Here is a 25,194-nt window from a genome sequence, read left to right as displayed (position 1 = left end):
TGACCAGCTTTTTAAAAATCTATTGCCAGTGATGTTTATCTGTGTGACTGACATTTATGGTCTAGAACATTTTAACACACTCCTCGTTAGTGTATCTGCTTCACTCCCCATGAAGTTGAAATTGTGGAAAACTGTACTGCTAATATTATCTAATAACCATAAAATTGTAGATAAAGATATAGCACAGGAATGGTAGATAGCAATGTAGCACAGGAATTGTAGATGGAGATATAGTACATTTGACTCAACAGACCTCTGCTGCATTCTTTGTTGAGATATTTGAAGTACATATATTGGGTTTGTAATACTATTAATGTAAGCTTTGTTTTTCCTTGTTATTAGCAAGATGTCAACAATATTAAGAACCTCATGAATAGTTATCAGGAAAGATGAGGATATGCAGCAGTACCATCTGACATTATAGCCAGTATTTTAGTTGAACTCTTGTGCAATTTGCTGAAAAACATAATGTCCATTGAGCATCAGCCCAGAATAGTTTAAGTGCACCTTGATGCTACAGAGTCCTGATGTATTTTTAACCCTTCAATTCCTTATGACCATGCTGTGTAACCAGTGCAGAATACCTACTTTACAAGTGTATGATCTCTTAGAACTTGAAGCAGTAACTGGATTTGTAAATGTATTTCACCCGAATTGTAATTTTCTGTTTTTGAATCACAGCAGAAGGATACAACACTGAATAAAAGAGAGAGATTTGAAGATTTGATGGAAGAGCGCAGGCAGAGTAGTGATCTCAGATATGCCATGCGATGTTACACTCCAGTGGTTTACAAAGATCTTGTGCCCCGTACACCCAGTGCTCTCAGGAGTGTTGTGTTGAAATCTGATCCAGTGCAATATGTCATCAAACAGGTACGTATAGATGTTAGAATTTGGGTTGATTAAAGTTGTTGAAATTTAAATTAAATTGCTGCAGCATATTGTATTGGTCTTCTAACATCTTAATCTTCTGATTACTTGGCTTTAGACTTAGTACTTAAGCATGAGTTCATATAAGTATGAACTCCACTCAGCGGTGGTAAGAAAAGCAATGATAATTACACAGAAATGAATAAATATAGAAAGACACCATTCGATCCCTCATACGAGCTTCTTGGGAAGAGACATGCAAATGTGTTGCTATGATTTATTTGCTTAGAAATATTTATTTGAAAAAAGTCCAAAATAAAAAAAACGCACTGTTTGATACTGAGATACTGGTGATTTCAGCATCGACTAGCATTTCAGTGACAGGCCAGTACTCTGTCTGGTATCATAATCAAAAGAGGAAAATGTCCATTCCACGGATCATAATATTAAATCAGGAACAGGAGCTCGCTAAAATAAAAGTAAGAAAAATAACCATAACAAAGAAAATAGTGCCATTAAATTGTGACAAATCCCCATGACTGGATGTTATCAGGTTTGAAAGAAATTGACCGTGGCTAGACGCTATCGGGTTTTAAAGAAATTAAGGAAAATGCAGATGCTTTAATTTGTTCAAAGTTCTCTAATTTTCTGAACTAATTTATTAGACATGGATAATTCTGTATATGGCTCCACTTCTTTAAGGAAGGTGAAAGAGAAAATATACAATTGTGGACTAGTTTGTTTAGTCTTTTACAAAAGCATATAGTGGGGAAGGCTGTCAAATTAATCAGTGGGGTATAGATCAGATAATTCCCCATGTAAATTTGATGTTGATGAAGTTTTACGTTTTACCTTTAGCTAGCAAAAGAAACTGGTGAATCTCCAGAAATCATCAGTGATGAAGCATCCGATATTTTGGAAAAGATGGGCCACAGCCTTCGCTTAAGTATTGTTCGATTCTTTGCATTCACTCTGAGCAAAATCTTTAAAACGCTATTTCACAAAGTCCACGTGAATGAGGAGGGAATTCAAAAGGTTAGTTTCATCTTTTGTAATATTTGCAGTAATTTTTTGCAGATATTTCTACTGCAAAGTGATTCTGCAGATATTTAACATTGCATAGAAATGTGACAAACTTGAAATTGCCAGAGGAAATAAGCTTTTAATTTATTTTATAAAGCTCACATTTCTTTTTTGCGTCATTACTTTACTGAAAAATATAACTCTGCTAGTTATACTTTCATGAATGATAATAGTCTTGCTCATGGCAAAGATAGACATAAAATGCTGGAGTAACTCAGCGGGACAGGCCGCATCTCTGGAGAGAAGGAATGAGTGACATTTCAGGTCGAGACCCTTCTTCAGACTGACATCAGGGGGGGAGGGAGATAGATAGATAAGGAAGTGTGAAAACAGGGCAAAGGGAATGGAGATCAAGGAAAATAGAATGGGTCATTATTAGCTGGAGAAGGTAATAACAAAGCAAACAGATAAAATGTAGTCGATCGTAAAACTGGTCGGAGAACTGGGAAGGGGGAGGGATGGAAAGAGAGGGAAAGTAAGGGTTACTTGAAGTTAGAGAAGTCAATATTCATACTGCTGGGGGGTAAGTTGTCCAAGCGAAATATGAAGTGCTGTTCCTCCAATTTGCACTGGGCCTCACTCTGACAATGGAGGAGGCCCAGGATAGAAAGGTCAGTATGGGAATGGGAGGGGGAGTTAAAGTGTCCAGCAACCGGAAGATCAGGTAGGTTCAGGCGGACTAAGCGGAGGTGTTCAGCGAAACAATCGGCGAGCCTGCGCTTGGTCCTGCTGATATACAGGAGTCCGCACCTGGAACAGCGGATACAGTAGATGAGGTTGGAAGAGGTGCAAGTGAACCTCTGCCTCATGATAAATTTGATCATGGTAAAACTCTTCATATTTAAGGATCCCTTCAGAGTGAGTGCTCGTAATAGAATTCAATTTTAGGGAGAAACCTTGGTCCGAAACTATTGTCCTAAGCTTAAGTAAAGGCAATAACAAGGGTCAAGACAGGATTGATTACAATAGATCCTAAAAACAGATTAGATAAGACAGCACCCTCTAGCCTAAGAAATTATCTTCCCACTGCAATAATTCCTTCACAATCTCAAAATACTGCTTCTTAAAAGTATGCCAATTTTCCTATATTATGTTAAATCATGCTTCACATTTTTCTTTAAAATGTGTCTCATATGTATTAACTGAGGATCTGAACTTTCTGTTGTTCTTTTTCAGCTCCAACAGGCCATACAAGAATATCCAGTTGTTGTGCTGCCAAGTCATCGCAGTTACATAGACTTCCTCATGTTGTCATACATAATGTACACCTATGACCTCTCCTTACCAGTTATTGCTGCAGGAATGGGCAAGTATCAATTTTAATATAGAAGCTGTGCATAAAGTTAATTGGCATATAAATAGTGGAATAAGTTTCAGCTTCACAAGTCTACTTTTCTTAAAAATGATCTTTACTTGAACAGTTCTTCTCCTTTTTAGATTTTATGGGAATGAAAATAGTTGGTGAGATGCTACGGATGTCGGGCGCTTTTTTCATTCGCCGTTCATTTGGAGGAGATAAACTTTACTGGGCAGTTTTCTCTGAATATGTGAAAACAATTCTCCGGGTCAGTATTGTGTTTACTATCAATATACCAGAGACATGAATTGGTATTCTTTTATAAATATTGAATTTCTATTACTTTTACGACTATGATTCTGCTGGAGTTATGCAGGGTTGTCAAGAGAGAAAGTGGACAATCCTTCTCAAAATTGGCTCTCTCAAAACACTGTAAAGATGTGACAAATGCTGTCTCAAATATCCAAATATCTCCCAAATGCTTCCCCCTCCCCCCCTAGAAAGCATGTCCAGCATTGAGATCTAGTTATCTAGTTGCACACAGTCGGTAATAGAAACATAGAATATAGGTGCAGGAGTAGGCCATTCGGCCCTTCGAGCCATTCAATATGATCATGGCTGATCATCCAGCTCAGTAACCTGTACCTGCCTTCTCTCCATACCCCCTGATCCCTTTAGCCACAAGGGCCACATCTAACTCCCTCTTAAATATAGCCAATGAACTGGCCTCAACTACCTTCTGTGGCAGAGAATTCCACAGACTCACCACTTTCTGTGTGAAGAAATGTTTTCTCATCTCAGTCCTAAAAGACTTCCCCCTTATCCTTAAGCTGTGACCCCTGGTTCTGGACTCCCCCAACATCGGGAACAATCTTCCCGCATCTAGCCTCTCCAACCCCTTAAGAATTTTATATGTTTCTATAAGATCCCCCCTCAGTCTTCTAAATTCCAGCGAGTACAAGCCTAGTCTATCCAGTCTTTCTTCATATGAAAGTCCCGCCATCCCAGGGATCAATCTGGTGAACCTTCTCTGTACTCCCTCTAAGGCAAGAACGTCTTTCCTCAGATTAGGAGACCAAAACTGCACACAATACTCCTGGTGCGGTCTCACCAATGCCCTGTACAACTGCAGTAGAACCTCCCTGCTCCTAAACTCAAATCCTCTTGCTATGAATGCCAACATACCATTCGCCTTCTTCACTGCCTGCTGCACCTGCACGCTTGCCTTCAATGACTGGTGCACCATGACACCCAGGTCACGTTGCATCTCCCCCTCTCCTAATCGGTCACCATTCAGGTAATACTCTGCTTTCCTGTTCTTGCCGCCAAAGTGGATAACCTCACATTTATCCACATTATATTGCATCTGCCATGCATTTGCCCACTCGCCCAATCTATCCAAGTCGCTCTACAGCCTCCTAGCATCCTCCTCGCAGCTAACACTGCCACCCAGCTTCGTGTCATCCGCAAACTTTGAGATGTTGCATTCAATTCCCTCGTCCAAATCATTAATATACACTAAATAACTGGGGTCCCAGCACTGAGCCTTGCGGTACCCCACTAGTCACTGCCTGCCATTCCGAAAAGGACACGTTTATTCCTACTCTTTGCTTCCTGTCCGCCAACCAATTTTCTATCCACCTCAACACTGAACCCTCAATACCGTGTGCTTTAAGTTTGTACCCCAATCTCCTATGTGGGACCTTGTCGAAGGCCTTCTGAAAGTCCAGATACAACACATCGACTGGTTCTCCCTTATCCACTCTACTAGTTACATCCTCGAAAAATTCTATAAGATTCGTCAGACATGATTTGCCTTTTGTAAATCCATGCTGACTTTGTCCGATGATTTCACCACTTTCCAAATGTGATGCTATCACATCTTTAAACACTCTCCATCCTAATGAAGAACTCCACCATATTATGATCACTCTTTCCCAAGGGGCCTCGCACAACAAGACTGCTAACTAACCCTTCCTCATTACTCAATACCCAGTCTAGAATGGCCTGCTCTCTCGTTGGTTCCTCGACATGTTGGTTTAGAAAACCATCTCACAAACATTCCAAGAAATCCTCCTCCTCAGCACCCCTGCCAATTTGGTTCACCCAATCTATATGTAGATCGAAGTCACCCATTATAACTGCTGCACCTTTAGTGCACGCATTTCTAATTTCCTGTTTGATGCCATCCCCAACCTCACTACTGCTGTTAGGTGGTCTGTACACAACTCCCACTAGCGTTTTCTGCCCCTTAGTGTTTCGCAGCTCTACGATTCGATTCCACATCCTCCAAGCTAATGTCCTTCCTTTCCACTGCTTTAATCTCCTCTCTAACCAGCAACGCTACCCCACCTCCTTTTCCTTTCTGTCTATCCCACCTGAATATAGAATATCCCTGGATGTTGAGCTCCCAGCCTTGGTCACCCTGGAGCCATGTCTCCGTAATCCCAACTATATCATAATCATTAATAACTATCTCCACATTTAATTCATCCACCTTATTACGTATACTCCTTGCATTGAGACACAAAGCCTTCAGGCTTGTTTTTACAACACTTTTACCCCTTATACAATTATGTTGAGAAGTGGCCCTTTTTGATTTTTGGTAATGTTGGTCAGGCCATGTAATTTCTTTGTTCAAGTCGACTCTCAAAACAGACGGCCTGTTCTGAGCCCTGTTGCCAGAAAGGATTGTCAGATAGTCAGAAGGTTTAAAGATATGCAAAAAGCCTTGAAAATACCTCACAATGGTATCACAAACTACCCACCCACTTCCATGTTCTGTGGAAGTGTCAGCAATTTCCATATTGGCCTCATTGGTCATCTTAAAACCCACCAAAACAGTGGAAACCTTTTTTGACTTTGCAGAACTTCCACAGTTCTCATCTATACAAAATAAAATAAGAAGTAGGAGGAAAAAATTCTCCTTTATTCACTGACTTCTAAGAAGCATATTATGAAGATTCAGAAAGAGTGGAATTTGATCTTATTGGGAATGCTGGATAGCAGAGGGCAGAGTTCGCGAAGAAATCAACGGGATGGCATTGAGAGGCTTTTACCAAGAATTACGGGGGAATAAATCCAGATTAAAGACTTTGCATTGTTGGGATGAGATGAGGAGAAACCCCTCTGAGGGGATGCAGTTCTTTGACATTCTCTACCTTGGAGGGCTGAAAATAATCAGTCACTGTGTATTATAAACAGAGATCAATACATTCTTATCCATTAAGGGGATTAGGGGATGTGAGAACTGGGCAGAAAAACAGTGTCTATTTTTCTCTTGAGAAAAAAACGTTTGGGTGACCTTTTAATGCAGAAGTCTGCAATAATCATTGAATAGTAAATTAGGCTCAATGGGTTTTATCACCTATTCCCAGCCAATTTCTTGCGATCACAAAGTTTGGCTCAAAGATAATCAAATTGGTCTTGTGATTTGCATTTACATTATGAAAAATCAGCATAAATAAAATAATTGGATCACGTTAACTAATATATCTTTGCTCTTTTGTTGCAAAAGAACCTTTTGAAAAAAATTTGCATAAAAATTATTTGTTTGATTCCAACTGATCTGTGTTTTCATTTAATTCAAAGCTTCTGTATTAACTTAAAATGGGTTTTTCAGAACGGTGATGCTCCTGTTGAATTTTTTCTGGAGGGGACAAGAAGTCGTACTGGAAAGTCACTGATGCCCAAATTGGGTGAGTATGAAGATTTGTTTTTGTGAGCATTGAAATGTTTTAATCATGTAATCTTGAATTGTGCAGGTCTAAAATAAGGTTACTTTCATATTTATTTTATCACCTGCTCCGCACTTGCCTCCAAGAAGGGCCTGAAGGCTGCAAGAAGGTCGACTTGCAGCCTTTCATTATTATCTACAAGAGCTCTGCCCCAATGTATGCATGCCACACATCACATTCCAGGATTGTGGTGATCACTGTTCACTCATGACAATTTAGCTACAAACCAATCTGAAACCTAGAAGTAAACTATTGCAGTAGAAAAATATACACCAAATTAGCACAGAACTAGTGAGAGAAGCCGAAAAATGGAATGGAAATTTTAAACGTTGGAGATGGATCATGCGAGAGAGTCCCTCTTTTCTTCACATATAGTAGAAGAGAAATGTCTCAAATATTGTTAAGGCCAGATTTCATGTGAAATGTTTGAAAGCAGCCATGGTCTGGTAGAAATATGTATTGATAAGCCTATTAGGTTTTCGTAATTTGATTGTACTAACCCATAAATCAGTTTCTCAGTTTGTTGTTGGCAGAATTTGAAATTATAACTTTTGAACTAGAAGCACGGCTTTACTATATTATTCTAACAACGTTGTTTACTAATAGACCCTCAGTTGCAGTATAAATACATGCAAAAGATTGGAAGATACAAATAACAGAAGACAAATGAAATTTAAAATTGCCAGAAAAAAACCAATGCTGAAAGAGATACATGAAAGAGATACATGACTGGAATATCTGATTATTATTATTGAATTCTTTGAGCCTGGAAGGCTATAATGTTCTTTTTTTGCTAGGTGAAGAGTTGTTTTTTGAACTCATGATGGATATCTTTGAAATGGTGCGGAGTCTAAAGAATAGGTCAGATTGGTGACAGACAATTGTAAGTTTTGGTCCAAGTTTGTGAACTGAACAGTGATGTTTTGAAAAGTGGTCACCCAATTTGTTTGATTTTCACCAAGGTAGAAGATGCTGAGCACCAAGTCAGGATACCAAATTGCAAGGTCAAAGTAAATTGTTTCTTCACATGGAAAGAATGTTTGGGTGGAAGATAAGAGAGTTGTTCAATAGATATTTGTCGCTTCTCCTGTGGATGCAAGGGAATGAGCCATGAAAGGTGGATGGCTGCTGGTAGAGCTGATGGTCCTTTCAGATCGCTGAAAGGAGAGGGAAGTGGAAAATTTGACTGTTATTGATCTTGTTTTGGAGATGCTGGAATTTATAGAGGATAATCTGTTAAATGTGCAGGCTGGTGGGATGGAAAGGACAAATGCAGTTCAATCTTTGGGTTTAAGAGCACAAATGTGTGAAATGTAAGAGACAACAGCATTGAGAGCTTTAGTAGCTATGGTAGGAGGAAACAGTGACTAAACATGACATAAGCAACAGGATATGGAGACACTGCAATCCTTTTAGCCAATTCCACCAATCAGTAAGATCATATCTGTTCTTGACCTCAAATCCATTTTCCTGTCTTCATCCTCTAACTTCTGATTCTGCTTTAGTTCAAAAATCTTTCCTCTAAATCTTGACTTATTCAATGATGATCTCCACTGTGATCTTGGAGAGATTTCCAAAGATTAATCCGCTCTGAGGGAAGAGATTTCTTCTTATTTCTACCTTAATGATCGATCCTTAGTTTGAAATCATAACCTCCTATTTCTAGATTCCCCCAAAGAGGAAACATATCCAATCATCCACTGTATTAAGCCTCTTCAAAATCATGTTTTAATAAGATCAGCTCTCATTCAAATGGTTGAGTATCGGCTCAATCAATTGATTTTCAATAGAACTGAACACATTGTAGATGAGTTTTAATAGTGGATTTGCATTAAATTAAGAGCCAAACTTGATTATTGTGGCACTGCATCCTCCAGCTTTTTAATGTGAGATTTCCTCCAGATTTGCATAGTTTAGAATTGCTTGGATGTGAACATTGCTAAACTTATATGTTAGACTAGTGTGAATGCAGAACCAGTATTTGGATGATTTTGGACATCACCCTGTGAGCAAGTGGAAAAGCAAGCTATCTCCTCCACAATCATCATATCATATCATATATATACAGCCGGAAACAGGCCTTTTCGGCCCTCCAAGTCCGTGCCGCCCAGTGATCCCCGCACATTAACACTATCCTACACCCACTAGGGACAATTTTTACATTTACCCAGCCAATTAACCTACATACCTGTACGTCTTTGGAGTGTGGGAGGAAACCGAAGATCTCGGCACAATAGATCTAATTATGCACTACTTTAAAATGAAAGGCTGAAAATAATGTTTCATAATAATTTTTTATGTACATACAATTGACCAAAGCAAAATAAAGACCTCGATAGAATTGAAAGAATTCACTTTATTCAAAATACAGAAAATTAAACTGCATTTAATAAGCGGTGGCACAATTACCAGTGCTAAATGATTACTTTTCACACAAATTATATTATCTCAAACATTTGTTGGTAATGATGAAACACCAGTTATTTCCAGTTGCTTTGATATAAAAGTAACTTATTTGCATTCCTATAAAGCTCATGCTTGTACGTCTTTTGTAACTGCAGGCTTGACAGCTTCTACATGTTTCTTCTTTTGTATTCTCATACACTCTTCACCGTGTTCGGATGCCCAAATGCACATTAGTAAAATAAGTACTTTGCAAATTAAGTCACTGATGTAATGTGAGCAACATACCTATTAATTTGCACACGGCTAACTAGTGGAAACAGCAAAGATAATGTTCATATCTTCTAGGGTTTTTTAAGTGATGGTAAGGAATAGAAATTGCACATCAGAATACTCACTTGCTCCTCTTCAGCACATTGCCATGGAATCTACCCCATTAAAATGAGAGAGCTGATAGTATAATATTTTGTAAAAATGTCAGCAATAAGTATTCTGTCATTATGCAGGATAAACATTTTGCTTATGTCTTTAGATTGGACAGGATTTGAACCTGCTGCCACTGAGCTACGATTGACACATGTGCAAAGGTTCACACAAACATTTTAAATACTCCTCATGGTTGTAAAATAATTTAAATTTGCCTCACAAATTTTGGCAGAACAGTCTGTGATTTCCAGCATGAGAATGGGGCAATTATATTTCACATCAATGCAATATAATTTTATCTTTGTAATAGGGATAACAATTTGTTGGTAATTTGATTTTTAGGAAGCAATATTTGATCTGTGGGCAACAGACAATCTTTTCAACCTTATAAATTTACCAACATTGTGCTTCTGATGCTGGGAGTTCCCTTGCAATTCAGAGCATTGCAAACATCTGGTTTAAGGCTAATAGTTACAGTATCAAGTTGCTGTCAAGTAAGTTGATTACATTTTATAGTACATTAGTATTCTAGAACTTGAACTTTCACTGTAAATGTGAATATTTCATCATGTCTAGAAATATTTGTGGGCAATTGCTCTTTATTTCACTTTGCGTTTTTAAAATGTTCTCTCTTCTAGGACTGTTAAACATAGCAATGGAACCTTTTCTGATGGGGGAGGTTTTTGACATGTATTTAGTTCCCATAAGTATAAGCTACGAGCGAATCCTGGAGGAGTCCCTGTATGCACACGAACTTTTAGGCGTTCCAAAGCCCAAGGAATCAACTTCGGTGTGTTCAGGTTTCTTCCTGTGGATGTCCTTATTTTAACCATTTTCTGGAAATGTTAATGCAAGCTGGTGACCGAGCTGGTTTTCTTTTGTAGGGTTTACTGAAGGCTAGGAAGATTCTAAGTGAAAACTTTGGAAGCATACATGTTTACTTCGGGCAGCCTGTGTCAGTGCGATCACTAGCCACAGGAATCGTTAGGCGATCTCATTATAACTTGTTACCCAGGTTAGTTGTCAACATCTAAAAGAGCATATTAATAAAATGATGTATTAAAGATCTGCTTTGTAAAAATAAAGGTTTTATTTGCATTAATTGTTAGCCTTTTTGTCAGGCTAGACTTGAGCCTGGAAATGTGGAATAATTGGCTTGATGTCAGAAATGGAGAAATGTTTGGTGTTGCAAGGAAGGTCATCAATTCTCATTAAAAAGCGAAGAGGCAGTTTGAGTAAGCAGTATGATCAAAAGTAATTGATCACCCCCTGGTGTACACATTAATGAAAACCACTTCTGCATCCTTGTACATGGTCAATGACATTCTCCTCCCAAGTCCTTGCTCAAGACTTGTATTACACCACAAATGAATTTGACTGGTTCAGTATGATAATAGGATTTAATTTTAAATGATTTATAACCCTCAAAGTGAGACAAAAGTGACCAATGTGTCTCTGCTTTTGTGTGTTTATGCTTCTGCCAGCTCCAGATGATTAGACAAAGGAAAATCTTTTTAATGTGTTATTCTTTTGATCTTTTAAACAGGCATATTCCACGAAAGCCATCTGAGGATCTGCACAGGTTTCTTGATGATGTAGGCCATAGATTAGTGGTGTTGCAGCAGAAAAACATGGTCATTAGTCCCTGGGTACTGATGGCTACAGTGATCATCCAAAGTCTGCCTGGCCTGACTCTGACAGAACTTACTAGGCAGACATTGTGGCTCAAGACAATTGCAGAAATATTTGGCGCTTCCATCGACTGGCCAGGTAAGAAAAGTTTACTTTTGTAAAATGAATCTCTTTTGATCCTAATGACCCTATTGATCCTATGATCCTATTGCCAACCTATACTTACCTGTTCTACCAAGTGACAAAGCGCCTTACATGTAGTATGTCAAAGCTCCAAATGAAAAATATATTACTTTGCAACAGCATGGATATATTTTTGCCTTCTAGAACTTTACCCAAATGGTTATCCGGTTCTTAAGAGGTCAGAAAGTTGGGCACAGCCCTGTCCTATTTACACATTTCCTTTCCAGTCATGCAGCTGATTGCAAGCAAAAGCAGAGACAATAGTTGGTTACTTCACTATCCCTCTGTACTGCTAACCTCTCCTTTTAAACAAATTGATTTGAAATGTTTTTCTTTTTTTTTATTGGCATGATACAGGTTATTGTTCAGTGCACAAAACAAAAACATCTTTATCCTGATCTGCTGCGGGGATATTTTGCCTTCAAAAACCACAGCCATTTTTCTTTGCACTGGGTAGGACTGCAGACACTGGAAATGTTTTAGCTCACTACCCAATGATTTTAAATATACCAGAAATCCTTTATTGCTCTACTTAGTCAAATGCTACGTTGATGTCAAGAGCAGTCACTCCACTGCCTCTCGGAAATCCAATCCAGTTGTAATGATGACTGGAGATGAGCAGAGCTTATGGAAAACTAAAGGAGCAAGGGTGAACAAATGATCAGTAAGTGCCAATTGAGGGCACAATCAAACACATCTCCATCTGCACCCAGGTGATGAAAGTAGATTGTGAGGGAGTAGAGGACTAATGGGGATGTTAATTGGCCAGATTAGATTTATATGGCTTGTGAACAGGACACGTATGGACAGTTTTCCACATTGTGTTGCATGAAACAAATTAATGTGCAGTGACAATGCAGTACGGTACGAATATTATAACATCCACTACTGATTTGTGTATTCGATTAAAATCAAATACTGCATGTTTCTGCCCACATATCTTGGTGATAATAATCCTCTATTTTATTACGTGTATTCTTGGGATGGAAGAATCATGAATTTTGCAGGGGTAAAAATTTGAAACTTTTAAAATAAATTATATTTTCTTCTCCCTTATTCAAAACTATCAGGGGCTGCCAGTGGCAGATTAGATTACTTTTAAACTTTGAAATAATGTCAATAATGAGGTGCAGGTACAAAGATAAACTTGCTTGCTGCAACATCACAGTTACAGACTTAGATGCACATAAAATTATACATAAATTACACAAATTCTACGTTAATGTAAAGAAAAAGACTGTGCAAAAAAGTACACAATTAGATTAATGGTAGAACAAGAGGTGGTCCACAGGGTTCAGTTTGTGAGATAGGGTTAGGGTTGTGCAGGTTGGTTCAAGACCTGGTGGTTGTACTAAAGTAGCTGTCCCTGAACCTGGCGGTGTGTGACTTCAAGCTTACGTATTTTCTGCCCAGAGTTAGCAGTGAGAGGAGGGCATGCATGGTGGGAATCCTTGATAAATGGTGCCTTCTTGGGGCAGCTTTTGATGTCGGGGAGGCTGTGTCTGACAAACGGACTGAATCCACGTCTTTGTTGTGTTTGAGGTACTGTGTGTTGGAATTGGCATATCAGACCTTGTTGCAACTAGTCAGGTTATTTTCTGCCATATCGCATCTGCCTAAGTTTAAGAGTATTCAGTAACGTGCCAATTTTTTAAAAACTTCTAAGAAATCAGTCATGCTGGCATGCCTTCTTTCTGATTATGTCTATGTGCTTGGACCAGGGCAGGTCATCAGAGATGTTAACGCCCAGGAATCTGAATCTGTCAACTCTCTCCACCAATGAAAATAGCACGTGATCTCCCAACTTCCCCTTTCTGAAATCACTGATTGCTTCCTTGGTTTTGAACCAAAGCTAAAATAATAGTCACTGTTAAAGAGAAATCAATAAAGCAATTTAGGATATTTTATTTTAATCACATTAGTAATGATATGTTCACCATAGTTTTTTGCTTTTATTCCGTGTGTGTACAATGAAGTAAATGCATTGATGATCTCTGATCTGTTCCAGAAAATGTAACACCTGACAAAATGATTCGTTCTAGTCTTGCTCTACGCCACAATATAGTGAAAACAATCAAAAACCAGGTTGTGCTTTGCCAAGAAGACATTCCAGCTGAATTCACAGTGGAAATGATTTTCAAACACACTGTCTCGGTGCTAATGTGTGCTTCCTACAGAAATCAGATATTACATGTCTTTGTGCGTCCAGCCTTGGTAGCAATTGCATTTCAGAACACACAAGTTTGCAAAAGAGGTAAATATGCATTTTTTTTAAATCCATTATATCTCTCTCATTCTCCTGGCTGTGGGATCATTGTTTAAAAAATACTAAGCTGAGTTCCTATTGTAGTCAGACACCACAGAAATAATGATATTGAAATCCACACCAAATGTAATAGGTCTGCTTAAGTCATATTATTTAGGTGCGTGCAAAAAGCCAAGAGAAACATAGAAAAATAAGTGCAGGATTAGGCCATTCGGCCATTCGAGCCAGCACCGCCATTCAATATGATCATGGCTGACCATCTTAAATCAGTACCCTGTTCTGGACTTTTCCCCATATCCCTTGATCCCTTTAACCCAAAGAGCTAAATCTCTCTCTTGAAAACATCCAGTGAATTGGCCCCCACTGCCTTCTGTGGCAGAGAATTCCACAGATTCACAATTCTGGGTGAAAAAGTTTTTCCTCATCTCAGTCCTAAATGGCTTACCCCTTATTCTTAAACTGTGACTCCTGGTTCTGGACCCCCCAACATCGGGAACATTTTTCCTGCATCTAGCCTGTTCAATCCTTTAAGAATTTTATATATTTTTTTATAAGATCCCCTCTCATCTATCTAAATTCCAGTGAATACAAGCCCAGTCGACCCATTCTTTCATCATGTTAGTTGTGCCATTCCAGGAATTAACCTGGGAAACCTATGCTGCATTCCCTCAATAGCAGTAGTGTCCTTCCTCAAATTAGGAGAACAAAATGTGATCATGGCTGTGCTTGGTGTCGAGAAAATAATAATTTTCATAATTGCACTACCCATTACTTTAGCACGCACAACAAATTCAAGTTTACATAACAAATATATATATATATATTTTTTAAATTGTTTACACATTTGCCCACCATTAGAACTTGTTTTTCAGGCTTTTGGAACTGTGAAACTCTAGCATCTTTTAAGTTCCTCTCTGTAACAAGGCTTTTAAAACACAAGTTTTGTGTCATCTGATTAAGAACTTTCTATTTCATCTTCTCATCACCCATTAATGCTGCTTTCAATGCCTCCTTGACTGGGGTTGCTGTTTGGGCCCAGGCAGTTTCTCAATTTAAAAAACAATCTTAAAGAGAAATTCAACAAAACAAAACTTTTGAATTAAACTAGGCCTTAAAATAAAACAGGATATGTCAAGTCCACCTTCCCCATCACTTTTTAAACTATTACTATTCATCTTGTCATTTATCAGTGGACTCTGAAAGTGCCAACAGGCAATGAAATTTGGTTATAACCAAACAAGCCACAGGGTGTTGGAGAATCAAAGCCTATCAAGCAGCATGTCTGGAGAACGTGGATGGATGATGTTTTGGGTTGGGTCCTTTCTTCAGACTGATTGTGGTGGGGAAGGGGGAGGGAAGCTGAGAGAGGTGGAGGCAGGACAAGGTGTGGCAAGTGACGGTTGGATACTGGTGAGGGAGTTTTGGACAGATTGTTAGACAAAGGCCAGAGAAGAAAAGACAAAAAGTGTGAGATAAGATCAGGATAGAAGAAGTGCAAATTGTGAAGCCTGAGCAAGGAATATAGGTTGAGGGGGGGGGGGGGAGGGGAATTGGGTACAAACCCAGATGGGAAAAGAGGTGGGGAAAAAGGAGGGGGGAGAAGGGGAAGTTGTTTGAGAATGCAAAGTTCATACCATTAGGTTGTAAGCTACACAAGTGGAATATGAGGTGCTGTTCTTCCAGTTTGTGTGTGGCCTCACTCATGCAATAGAGATGGCCCTGGACAGAAAGGTGGGTGCAGGAATGGGAAGGGGAGTTAAAATGGTGAGCAACCGGGAGATCCAGCAGGCCTTGGCAGACGAAGCCTAAGTGTTCGGCGAAACAACGCATGTGTTGAGCTTGGTCTTGTCATTGTAAAGGAATGGAGTGGAGTAGATTAGAGAAGGAGTAATTCCACGCGTCTGTCTTATAACTAAACAGTTTGGTTGAATTTCTGTTCCTCATCCGTTAAAGTGTTGCCAGTAGCATTGTACCAAGATATGTAAGATATCTGCCGGAAATCCTCTCTGCAGATTGAACAACAGTATCTGATAATGAGTTTCATGAAGATACTTCAACACCAAGACATATGCTGTATAAAATGTACCATGATTTGACATGAATAAACTGACTGTATAAGGTGATCGAAAACATGTAAAGAAACGTTTCAAGGTGTAAGCATATCTGGCGTGAAATTCTCTAATCATAAAAGCATGTTCCTGCTAATTATCTTTTCTAATTTCTTTCAGAGGACATCTTTGGGTGCTTCAGCTACTTACGTGAAATCCTCTCTGATGAGTTTGTTTTCTTGCCAGGAAATCTTGTCAAGGTAATGTAAAATAAAAAGTAGCAAATAAATCCTGACCAAAACACTTAGTTTAATTCCTGCATAAGCATAACTCAAGGGGTTGGGTTAGGAATGGATGTTTCTATTTTCATAATGACATGTGACAGGAAAATTCACCTGTGTTGTTATTAAGAAGGTGGTGGACTGTTACGATCAGACAATTAAAATAATTATGTAATGAGTCTTTGTAATAACATTCCCATTCTAAGCTCTCCAAAGGCTTTGACAAATTGACAACTTCCTGATTCTAATAATGCTAAATGTAAACATTTTAAAGAACTTTATTTCTCCCCCCCCCCCCCCCGTTCTTTCCCACCACTATTCCACTCTCTCTGCCCCCTCTCTCTCCCATGTCCCCCTCTATGTCTTCCCCTCTCTCCCCTTCCCTCCCCCTTTCTTTCTTTTTATCTCTCGCTGCAGGACTTTGATGAAGGCCTGTACTTGCTGATGAAGAGTGGTGCCATTCATATGTCTCAGGCAGATCTCCATATATCTGAGAAGGGCAATACCACCATTTCATTTTTATCAGTGATGTTCGCGCCTTTTCTGGAAGGTTATCAGGTATGTTGTGAATTTTCTGTTCATATATTCTGTGTTCAAGCTTTTTTCTTCCAGCTGAAAGTAGATAATTTTCAATTGGAGACTGAAGCACTACGAAATCAAACTGCAAAGGCAGTAATTGATGTGATCAGAAGCATCTTACATGCACTGGATAAATTGAAATTTTCATAGAAGATCTGAATTTACAGCGTATATATCAACACTTGTTTATGCAAGGATAATAATAATATAATAATATTCATTTATTGTCATTGCAACGAGTACAACGAAATTAAAAAATAGCCAATCCTGACGGTGCGTACAAACATATATGCAATAAATGCAAAAACAAATAAATACATAAATACAATTAAATACAATTATATTAAGTACAAGATTTTTTAACGGTGTTGCCTAGTGCAAAGGTAGTGTTCAGTTCTCGTATGGCCCTGGGGTAAAAACTGTTCTTAAGTCTGTTTGTTCGGGATTTGATCGACCTGAAACGTCGACCAGAGGGCAGATGAACAAACAGACGGTGGCCGGGGTGGGATGGATCTTTTATTATTTTGCCTGCTCTACTGAGGCAGCGTAGTCTGAACAGGTGCTCCAGGGAGGGCAGTGAGCAGCCGATGATCTTCTGGGCCGTCGTGATGACCCTCTGAAGGGCCTTCCTGTCCTTTTCTGAGCAGCTGGCATACCATGTGGTTATACAGTATGCCAGCACACTCTCGATGGAGCAGCGATAGAAGGACAACATGAGCTTCTCCTGCAGGTTGGTTTTCCTGAGGATCCTCAGGAAGTGGAGTCTCTGCTGTGCCTTCTTTACTGTGGTGATGGTGTTGGTAGACCAGGTAAGATCCTCTGCGATGTGCGTACCCAGGAACCTGAAAGCTGGTACCCTTTCCACACAGACCCCATTGATGTAGAGTGGGTCGTAATCTCCACTGGTTTTTCTAAAGTCAATTATAAGTTCCTTTGTTTTGGAGGAGTTCAGGACCAGATTGTTCACTGAACACCATGCTGCCAGCCTTTGGATTTCATCCCTATAGGCTGTCTCATCTCCTTCTGAGATGAGTCCAACCACAGTCGTGTCATCCGCGAACTTGATGATGGTGTTGGTGGGATGGGTGGGGGCGCAGTCGTGAGTGTAGAGGGAGTAAAGGATGGGGCTCAACACACAGCCCAAGTCTCTGATCATAGATTATCAGCCATCCAGTTTGTTTACAAATTGGATTGGTCCACAATTAATTAAAATGTTATTTTCCTTAAGTCTAACCACTTTTACATCCCTTTTAGTAATAAGACTGATGTATATCCCCATGTGATTTTTAATAAATAATTAACCTGAGATTACAGTTAAATTGCCATAAACCTCATACATAAATTCATGTTCTCGGAGCAGAATTAGGCCATTCAGCCAATTAAATCTACTCTGCCATTCAATCATGGCTGATCTATCTTTCCCTCTCAACCCCATTCTCCTGCCTTCGCCCCATAACCCCTGCTACCCTTGCTAATGAAGAATCTGTCAATCTCCGTCTTAAAAATATCCATTGACTTGGCCTCCACTGTGCCAATTAATTCTGCATATTTCCACAGATTCACCACCGTCTGACTAAAAATTCATATTGTGTTGGACAGTGTGCATCATAAATTACACTTGAATGTAACAAATAACTAAGCTTTAGGCATTGGTGTGTTTGTGTAGGTCTGTGCATGTGGTGTGCTATTTTCCATATATTCCACGCTTTACAAAGTTATTGTGCCTTTTGATTGCTTCTGTGCAAATATTTATTTGTTGTCGATTTATAACTTTTGGTTCCAATCTAGTTCAATCATATTTTATTCCTTCCAAACATAAAAAACAATTGACAAAGTAATATTTTGATATTCTAATTACCCTTATGTGCAAGCCTTTAAGATATAGAAAAATATTTCCAAGTTGAGAGTTTTTTTTAGTATGTTTAAAGTACAAATTCTAAAATTTCTGAATTTAACTTTTTGTTTCTACCCTTTGTCCCTTTTGAAAAGTGGGTTTTCCCTGCAAAGATACTTAAATACATGCTTTATTTTTTAATCTATGGCGATCTCCTTTAAGTATAAATGTTTGCAATTGTAGGTTATTTTCAAATACCCGTTGCACCCGGAATTTGCAGACGATTTTACTGAGAAGAGCTTTATTGCTGCATTCCGAACCTATGCAGCCGAACTCATTCTGACAGGTATTTCAGCTGGTGCAAAATGTATTCGTCCCCCAATGAAGTATATTTGGCACTGGAAGCTTTAATTTTCCACAGTCAATGAGTAATTCTTTGAGTTTCTGCATCATAGTAGTAACTGTGATTTTAGAATTCATGTTTTGAACCGGTGTTTATGGTGTTTGATGTGACATCATCGGTGTTCACATCGAGTCATGCTCCCAGTCTTGAGCGCATCAATGTTAAAAGCATTATTCACATGGGCAAAGCAGTGGTGGCTAACAAGGGTGGTGATCAGTGGTGCCGAGAGGTGGTGGCAGATTGTAACAAGCATCGAGTGTCTTTCTCTCGCCGTGACTGATCCTTCATTAGACCTCCCAACCCGTCCGAATTTGGGGGGCGGAGGAAGGGAGTGGGGAAGAGAGTAGAGGTGGGGGTAGGGAAGGAGGGGAGGGGGAGTGGAGGAGGGGGGTAAGGGGGGGAGGGGTGGGGGTAGAGTGGGAGTGGGGGGGAGGGGGGTGGGGGGGAGGGTAGTGGACCGTTGTGATTTGCTGTTGAAGACCACTGGGGCAAGTATGTCCAATGAAATTAGGCATGTGCGGCTTTAAATGAAACTCTTTCTTCATAACTTGGTCATACATTTTATGACCATTGTTTTTTTATTCAATACCAAGAGAATTGGGATGTGTAAGGAAAAAGCAAAATAGAAAAAACAAAACAATTTTTTCTTTGTGTTGTAAAAGGTATTTCTGTTCAATAACCTTTCTATAAATAGCAGAATATACTCATGATAGGCCTGACATTGTACATGTTGTCCAAGAACTACAGATTGTTGGAAATATTAGTAGTTTTTCACACATGAATGTAGCACAACGCTAATGTGCATTTGGCGTGCATGCTTTTTTTTTGCTGAAAAGTTGCATTACGCGCCATATTATGAATTTTGATGTAAAATCTGAATTTTGGACATCAAAATTTGTAAAATCAAATGTTGGGAGGTCTGCTTCATAGACTTGCAGGGTATATATCTATGAGTTCCATTGCTGATCAGAGCCTCTTGTGATCTACTGCAGAATTGTCTGTTGTTCAACATTATATCACTGGTTTATGACAGCGTTATTTGGTTCATCTATTCCCAACAGAGTCTGATTCACACTTTCTCTTGAGTACAGGTGCCATAAAGTATAATGAGGTCCTTTCAACGGATATGCAAAAGAATGCATTGGCTGCTTTAATCCGGTTAGGTGCCGTGGAAAAGTTTAAGACGTATGTATCATTAAAACATATCTCAACAGTTCTGATCAAAGGTAGTATTGTTGCATTTGTATCTGTTTTTGCGGATATGACCATGTTATTGACTTCTCGTTTCACAGAGCTGAAGGGATCATCTGCAAAGTGAATAAACAGACGCTTGGTAGGGTGGTGGACATGTTGGGTAAGTCTTCATCGTTATCAATTTATCAGCCAAAACATTATGACCATTGACAGGCGAAGTGAATAACATTGATTATCTTGTTACAATGGCATCCGTAAAGGGGTGGGATATATTAGGCAGCAAATGAACAGTCAGCTCTTGAAGTTGATGTGTTGGATGCAGGAGAAATGGGCAGGAGTAAAGACCTGAGTGACTTTGACGAGGGCCAAATTGTTATGGCCAGACGACTGGGTCAGAGCATCTCTGAAACGGCAAGGCTTGTGGGGTGCTCCCGGTCAGCAGTGGTGAGTACCTACCGACAGTGGTCCGAGGAGGGACAAACCACAAACCGGTGACAGGGTGTTGGGCGCCCAAGGCTCATCGATGTGCGAGGGCAACGAAGGCTATCCCGTCTGGTCCAAACCGACAGAAGGTCTACTGTGGCACAAGTCACAGAAAATTTTAATGGTGGTCATGGGAGGAATATGTCACAATGCACAGTGCATTGCACCCTGCTCTGTATGGGGCTGCACATGGAGGACCAATAGCATATTAGGCATTTGGTCATAATGTTTTGGCTCATCAGGTCATAATGTTTTGGCTGATCGGTGTATGTACAAAATGGTCTAATATGTGTAATGCTTTGTGTGTATCATACTACTGCACATGTGGCAATCCTTCACTCGATACTGTGGATACCAAGCCACTCTGCAATGGAAGTGTGTTAAGCAGAACTTCTGCAAACTTGGTTGAAAGTTAGCAAATAGCCCAAATGGAGACAGTTTTGACATTTTAAGCAAGAGCAGATTAAGAGTTTGAACAAGTTATGTGTTGTAGCATTGTATTATGATTTTCTGATTTATAACGGTGTGGAACAAATTGGAAATTGCAAGTTGACAAACAAACATCCTGTTGAAATTCAAAATGTAACCACTTGGCATAACGTATGCTGACAGCATTGGTGAGACCAGGAGGTGACCAGGAGGTGAAATGAACGTGGCCTGCCACTACCACGTGATGGTGAATTGTTTTGGTCCCCAAGGAAATTAATCCCCTCCTTGTCACAGCTAATGCACAATATTTTTGTGTATTTTTGAAATTTTAAATAGTAAATTATGTTAGAAGTTATGATGAATGAAATAATAATCTTTGGAGTATAATCCAAAGATTGTGTTTTACAATTAACCTTTTTTTCAGCAGTGCCCAGGATACCAGTGAAAAGTGCTGTTGTGGCCAGACTCTGAACACCATATTACTCATCTGGATGGCTCCCAGATCGTTGGAATTTGTCATGCTTTTTAATCAATGAAAGTGGGAACCAAACCCAGCTGGAAAATAAATGTTGCTGGAAAAGGATACAGTGAGCTGATCGCTTACTTGAGCATCCAGAGTCGCAAAAGGCAGACCTGCATTGATCAGGAGCAAGAAATCCCTATACTACTCATTTCATGCTTCAAATTGCTGTCACCTGTGGTGTCTTTTGTTTTTTTTAATATGTTATGCAAGTGCAGAGTTTGTTCAGGTAAACATTTATATAACCACAATAGTATGTCGCAGTCATACTATTCAGCTAAAAGTGTAATAGGGTCTAAGTGGTGGTTTACAGTTTGATTTTTGTCTGTCTTGAACACCTATTTTATCTGGGGATTCGTTGGAGCTATCTTTGAAATCTGTTTTATCCTCAGTCTTAAATGAGGATCTTCCTGTTGTCACCACTTCCAAAAAATAGCCAATGCGGAATAAGACCTATTTCAGTGGAAGGATCCTGTTTGCATTTGCTCAAAGTCATAAAATGAGTTTTCAGTTCATCTCCTTCTTTCATGTAAAGCCTTAAATGAAATGGGTGGTGGTGTGCTCAGCAGCTGACAATGGAGTTTTATGGCAGTTAACTATTCTTCAAAGGTCCTTAAAATTGGATAATTGAATAAATTCTTTTTTTTACTTTTATACTGCAATTAGGGCAGCAAAACCAGAAACTTTTGTGAATGCATAAGCATCTAGGATATAGGCACTTAAACTAATCCAGGCCATGGCAGTCTGAGGATTGCAATGGTAGGAGAGGCAGCAAGAAAATGGCTGGAATATACCTCCTCTCACCTTCTCTATGGAAGTTAATGAAATTACCAAAATAATTAACATTTGTTTATTGTTGTGTGCTTCACAGCTTTATCAGAATATCTGTAAAACAATTAGCTTTGCACATGTCTAATTCTGTAGGTGGCTTCCTTATATTACGGACACTGCCCTTAAAAGGAAAAACAATTTAGGGGAAATGAAAACACCCAAGACATGCTGCGGGTGGTGATGAGGGGAAGATGAAGGCATGTTCAGTTGCTCTATTTGGATCCAGGCAACCACTCCAGAAATGAAACCATGGGCACACTTAAAAATGGATGATAATGTAGTCAATCTGACAATTAGCTTACTCTAGGGACAGGACTATAGTCATCACAGAAGTGGAGAGTTTAAGTTCAGACTCAATTGGATCACTCCTGAAAGATGCCCACATTGATCACTCTGGCAGTTGGAACATCCAGAAACAGGGCTAAGGGTCACTCCAGAAATGTGCTTGATCTGGCTGTTGGATCACTACTGAAGTAGGAAATGTAGCTGTGATATTTTGGGTCACTCCTGAAGTGGGCATTGTTGTTACTCTGACACTTGAGTCACTCCTTAAGTGGGAAATGTGGTTACTGAGACACTAGGGTCACTCTTGAAGTGGGGATTCTGGTTACTGATTTTTAAGTCACTCCTGAAGTGGCCACTGTGTTTACTGTGACATTTGGTTTACTTCCAAAAAAGGCTCATGTACCATTGTAGACATAAGATGAGGGTGAAGTGCCACCGAGTTACCTCGGTATTGAACCAGAAGGGTGACGGTTATTCAGATACATTAGTTTAGCAGTCAGCGTTCAGATGGTGCAGGTAATGGAACTAAACCATTACAATAATATTGAACCCCGGTTCAAACTATTTTGTTAAAAGAACATTTAAAATATGGTTGAATATTTGCAATTTCCCTTAATAAATTAACAATGCTAATCCAATTACAAGCTTGAATTTATTGTTATTGTACTCTTAGTTTTTTCTTTCTTGTTGCTGTGTGGGTTACACCTCAAATGTAAGACCTTAAATCAGGCAACAATTGTTATTTCAGGTTAATTTAGAAGTTTTGGCTTGTATGTTTTGATTGGGGTTAAAGAATTTTCTCATTCACTTGAATGAAATTGTAGAAAGTTCAGAGTTTGACCAGTCAATAGTTTTATTTACCACAGGTAGTCTCCAAATGAATCTTGAGATTGCGGAATCAGATCATTCTAATCTCTGCCAAAGATGCATAGTCATACAGCATGGAAACAGGCCCACGCCAACCAACATATCCATCTACACTAATCCCACCTGCCTGTGTTTGGGCCACATCCTTCTAAATCTATCCTTGCACCTGTTCAAATGTATTTTTAAATATGTCAGTTCCGGCCTCAACTACCTTATCTGACAGCTCGATCCATATACCTACAACCCTTTGTATTGAAAAAAAGTTGCCTCTCAGGTTCCTATTAAATCTTTCCCCCTCACATTAAACCCATGTCCTGTGGTTCTTGACTCTCCTACTCTGGGCAAGAGTGGGCAATTAGCTTATCTATTTCTCTCATAATTTTGTACACCTCTACAAGATCACCCCTCATCCTCCTACTCTCCAAGGAATAAAGTCCGAGCCTGCTCACTCTCCTTATAGCTCAGGCCCTTGACTGTTGGCAACATCCTTGTAAATATTCTCTGCAATCTTTTCAGTTTAATAACATATTTCCTTTAACAGGAGTGTCATAACTGAACACAATAATTAACTTGTACAACTGTAGCCTAACCTATTCTAAATTCTCCGAATGATGATGGCCAATGTGCTGAAAGCCTTCTTGCCCACCTTATCTACTTGTGACGCCACTTTCAAGGAACTATGTATCTGCATTCCTTGATCCATCTCTCTCTAACTATCCAGAGTCCTGCCATTCACTATGTAGGTCCTGCTCTGGTTTGATTTCCCAAAATGCAACACCTTGCACTTATCTATTAAACTCCAACTATTCCTCAGCTTACCTGTCCAACCAATCCCGCGCAATTTTTGACAATCATCTTTGCCATCTACAATACCACCCACTTAAGTGTCATGTAATTTAACAACTCGAGGCCCAGTGTATCCCTCAGTCTACTATTACACTCAAGCTGTTGCAATCTGGTTGATTACTGCCCAGACTACTCCGTCAAAGGGACAATGTTGCTGGCAATGCTGTTAATTACTCCCGAGTATCCCGTTCACCAATTTACCCCCCAACATTTAACACAGAGGGGGTTTGAGAGAGTGACTGTTCTTGACATCAAGGCAGTATTTGCACATGTGGCCTGAAGTCAACTCGAGAGGTTTAATCACAACTCACAAAACAATGGCTATACTTGGAGGTCAAATATCCCAGCATCAGACCTGTACTTGTCGCTCGTGGACGATCATTGGTCCAAACATCTTCAGCTGCTACAACAATCCTTTCATCATAAACAGAAGTAGGAATTTTCGTTGAAAAGAGCCTAATATTTAATATTTGTAATGTGGGCAGCACAGTGGCACAGCGGGAGAGTTGCTGTCTTACAGTACCAGAGATCTGGGTTTGATCCTGACTACTGGTGCTGTGTGCAGTTTGTATGTTCTTTCTGTGACCGCATGGGTTTTCTCCAGATGTTCTAGTTTCCTCCCACAATCCAAAGATATGCAGGTTTGTAGGTTAATTGGCTTCTCGTAAATTGTCCTTTGTGTGTAGGATGGAACTAG

At 39.5% G+C, this 25,194-nt stretch overlaps 1 protein-coding gene across 2 annotated transcripts in view; it reads left to right on the top strand.

The window, feature by feature from the left end:
* gnpat (glyceronephosphate O-acyltransferase) overlaps window positions 1–23,408 on the top strand; it is a 34,339-nt gene extending 10,931 nt beyond the window's left edge. The window contains exons 2-16 of one of the 2 annotated variants that reach the window (XM_078399072.1): window positions 682–873; window positions 1,729–1,905; window positions 3,130–3,259; window positions 3,391–3,518; window positions 6,873–6,948; window positions 10,455–10,606; window positions 10,701–10,831; window positions 11,363–11,586; window positions 13,640–13,885; window positions 16,126–16,205; window positions 16,644–16,784; window positions 18,883–18,985; window positions 20,134–20,227; window positions 20,335–20,396; window positions 21,576–23,408. In XM_078399072.1, coding sequence (XP_078255198.1) covers window positions 682–873; window positions 1,729–1,905; window positions 3,130–3,259; window positions 3,391–3,518; window positions 6,873–6,948; window positions 10,455–10,606; window positions 10,701–10,831; window positions 11,363–11,586; window positions 13,640–13,885; window positions 16,126–16,205; window positions 16,644–16,784; window positions 18,883–18,985; window positions 20,134–20,227; window positions 20,335–20,396; window positions 21,576–21,619 — 1,980 coding nt within the window. In that variant the 3' untranslated portion in view covers window positions 21,620–23,408. Of the gene's footprint in view, window positions 1–681; window positions 874–1,728; window positions 1,906–3,129; window positions 3,260–3,390; window positions 3,519–6,872; window positions 6,949–10,454; window positions 10,607–10,700; window positions 10,832–11,362; window positions 11,587–13,639; window positions 13,886–16,125; window positions 16,206–16,643; window positions 16,785–18,882; window positions 18,986–20,133; window positions 20,228–20,334; window positions 20,397–21,572 lie in introns of both variants that reach the window. The other variant, XM_078399071.1, reaches the window with a different exon arrangement.
* The last annotated feature ends 1,786 nt before the right edge of the window (window positions 23,409–25,194 follow it).

Source organism: Rhinoraja longicauda, chromosome 5 (genome assembly GCF_053455715.1).
Source record: "Rhinoraja longicauda isolate Sanriku21f chromosome 5, sRhiLon1.1, whole genome shotgun sequence".
NCBI lineage: Eukaryota > Metazoa > Chordata > Chondrichthyes > Rajiformes > Arhynchobatidae > Rhinoraja > Rhinoraja longicauda.
This window is presented reverse-complemented; position numbering and strand designations above follow the sequence as displayed.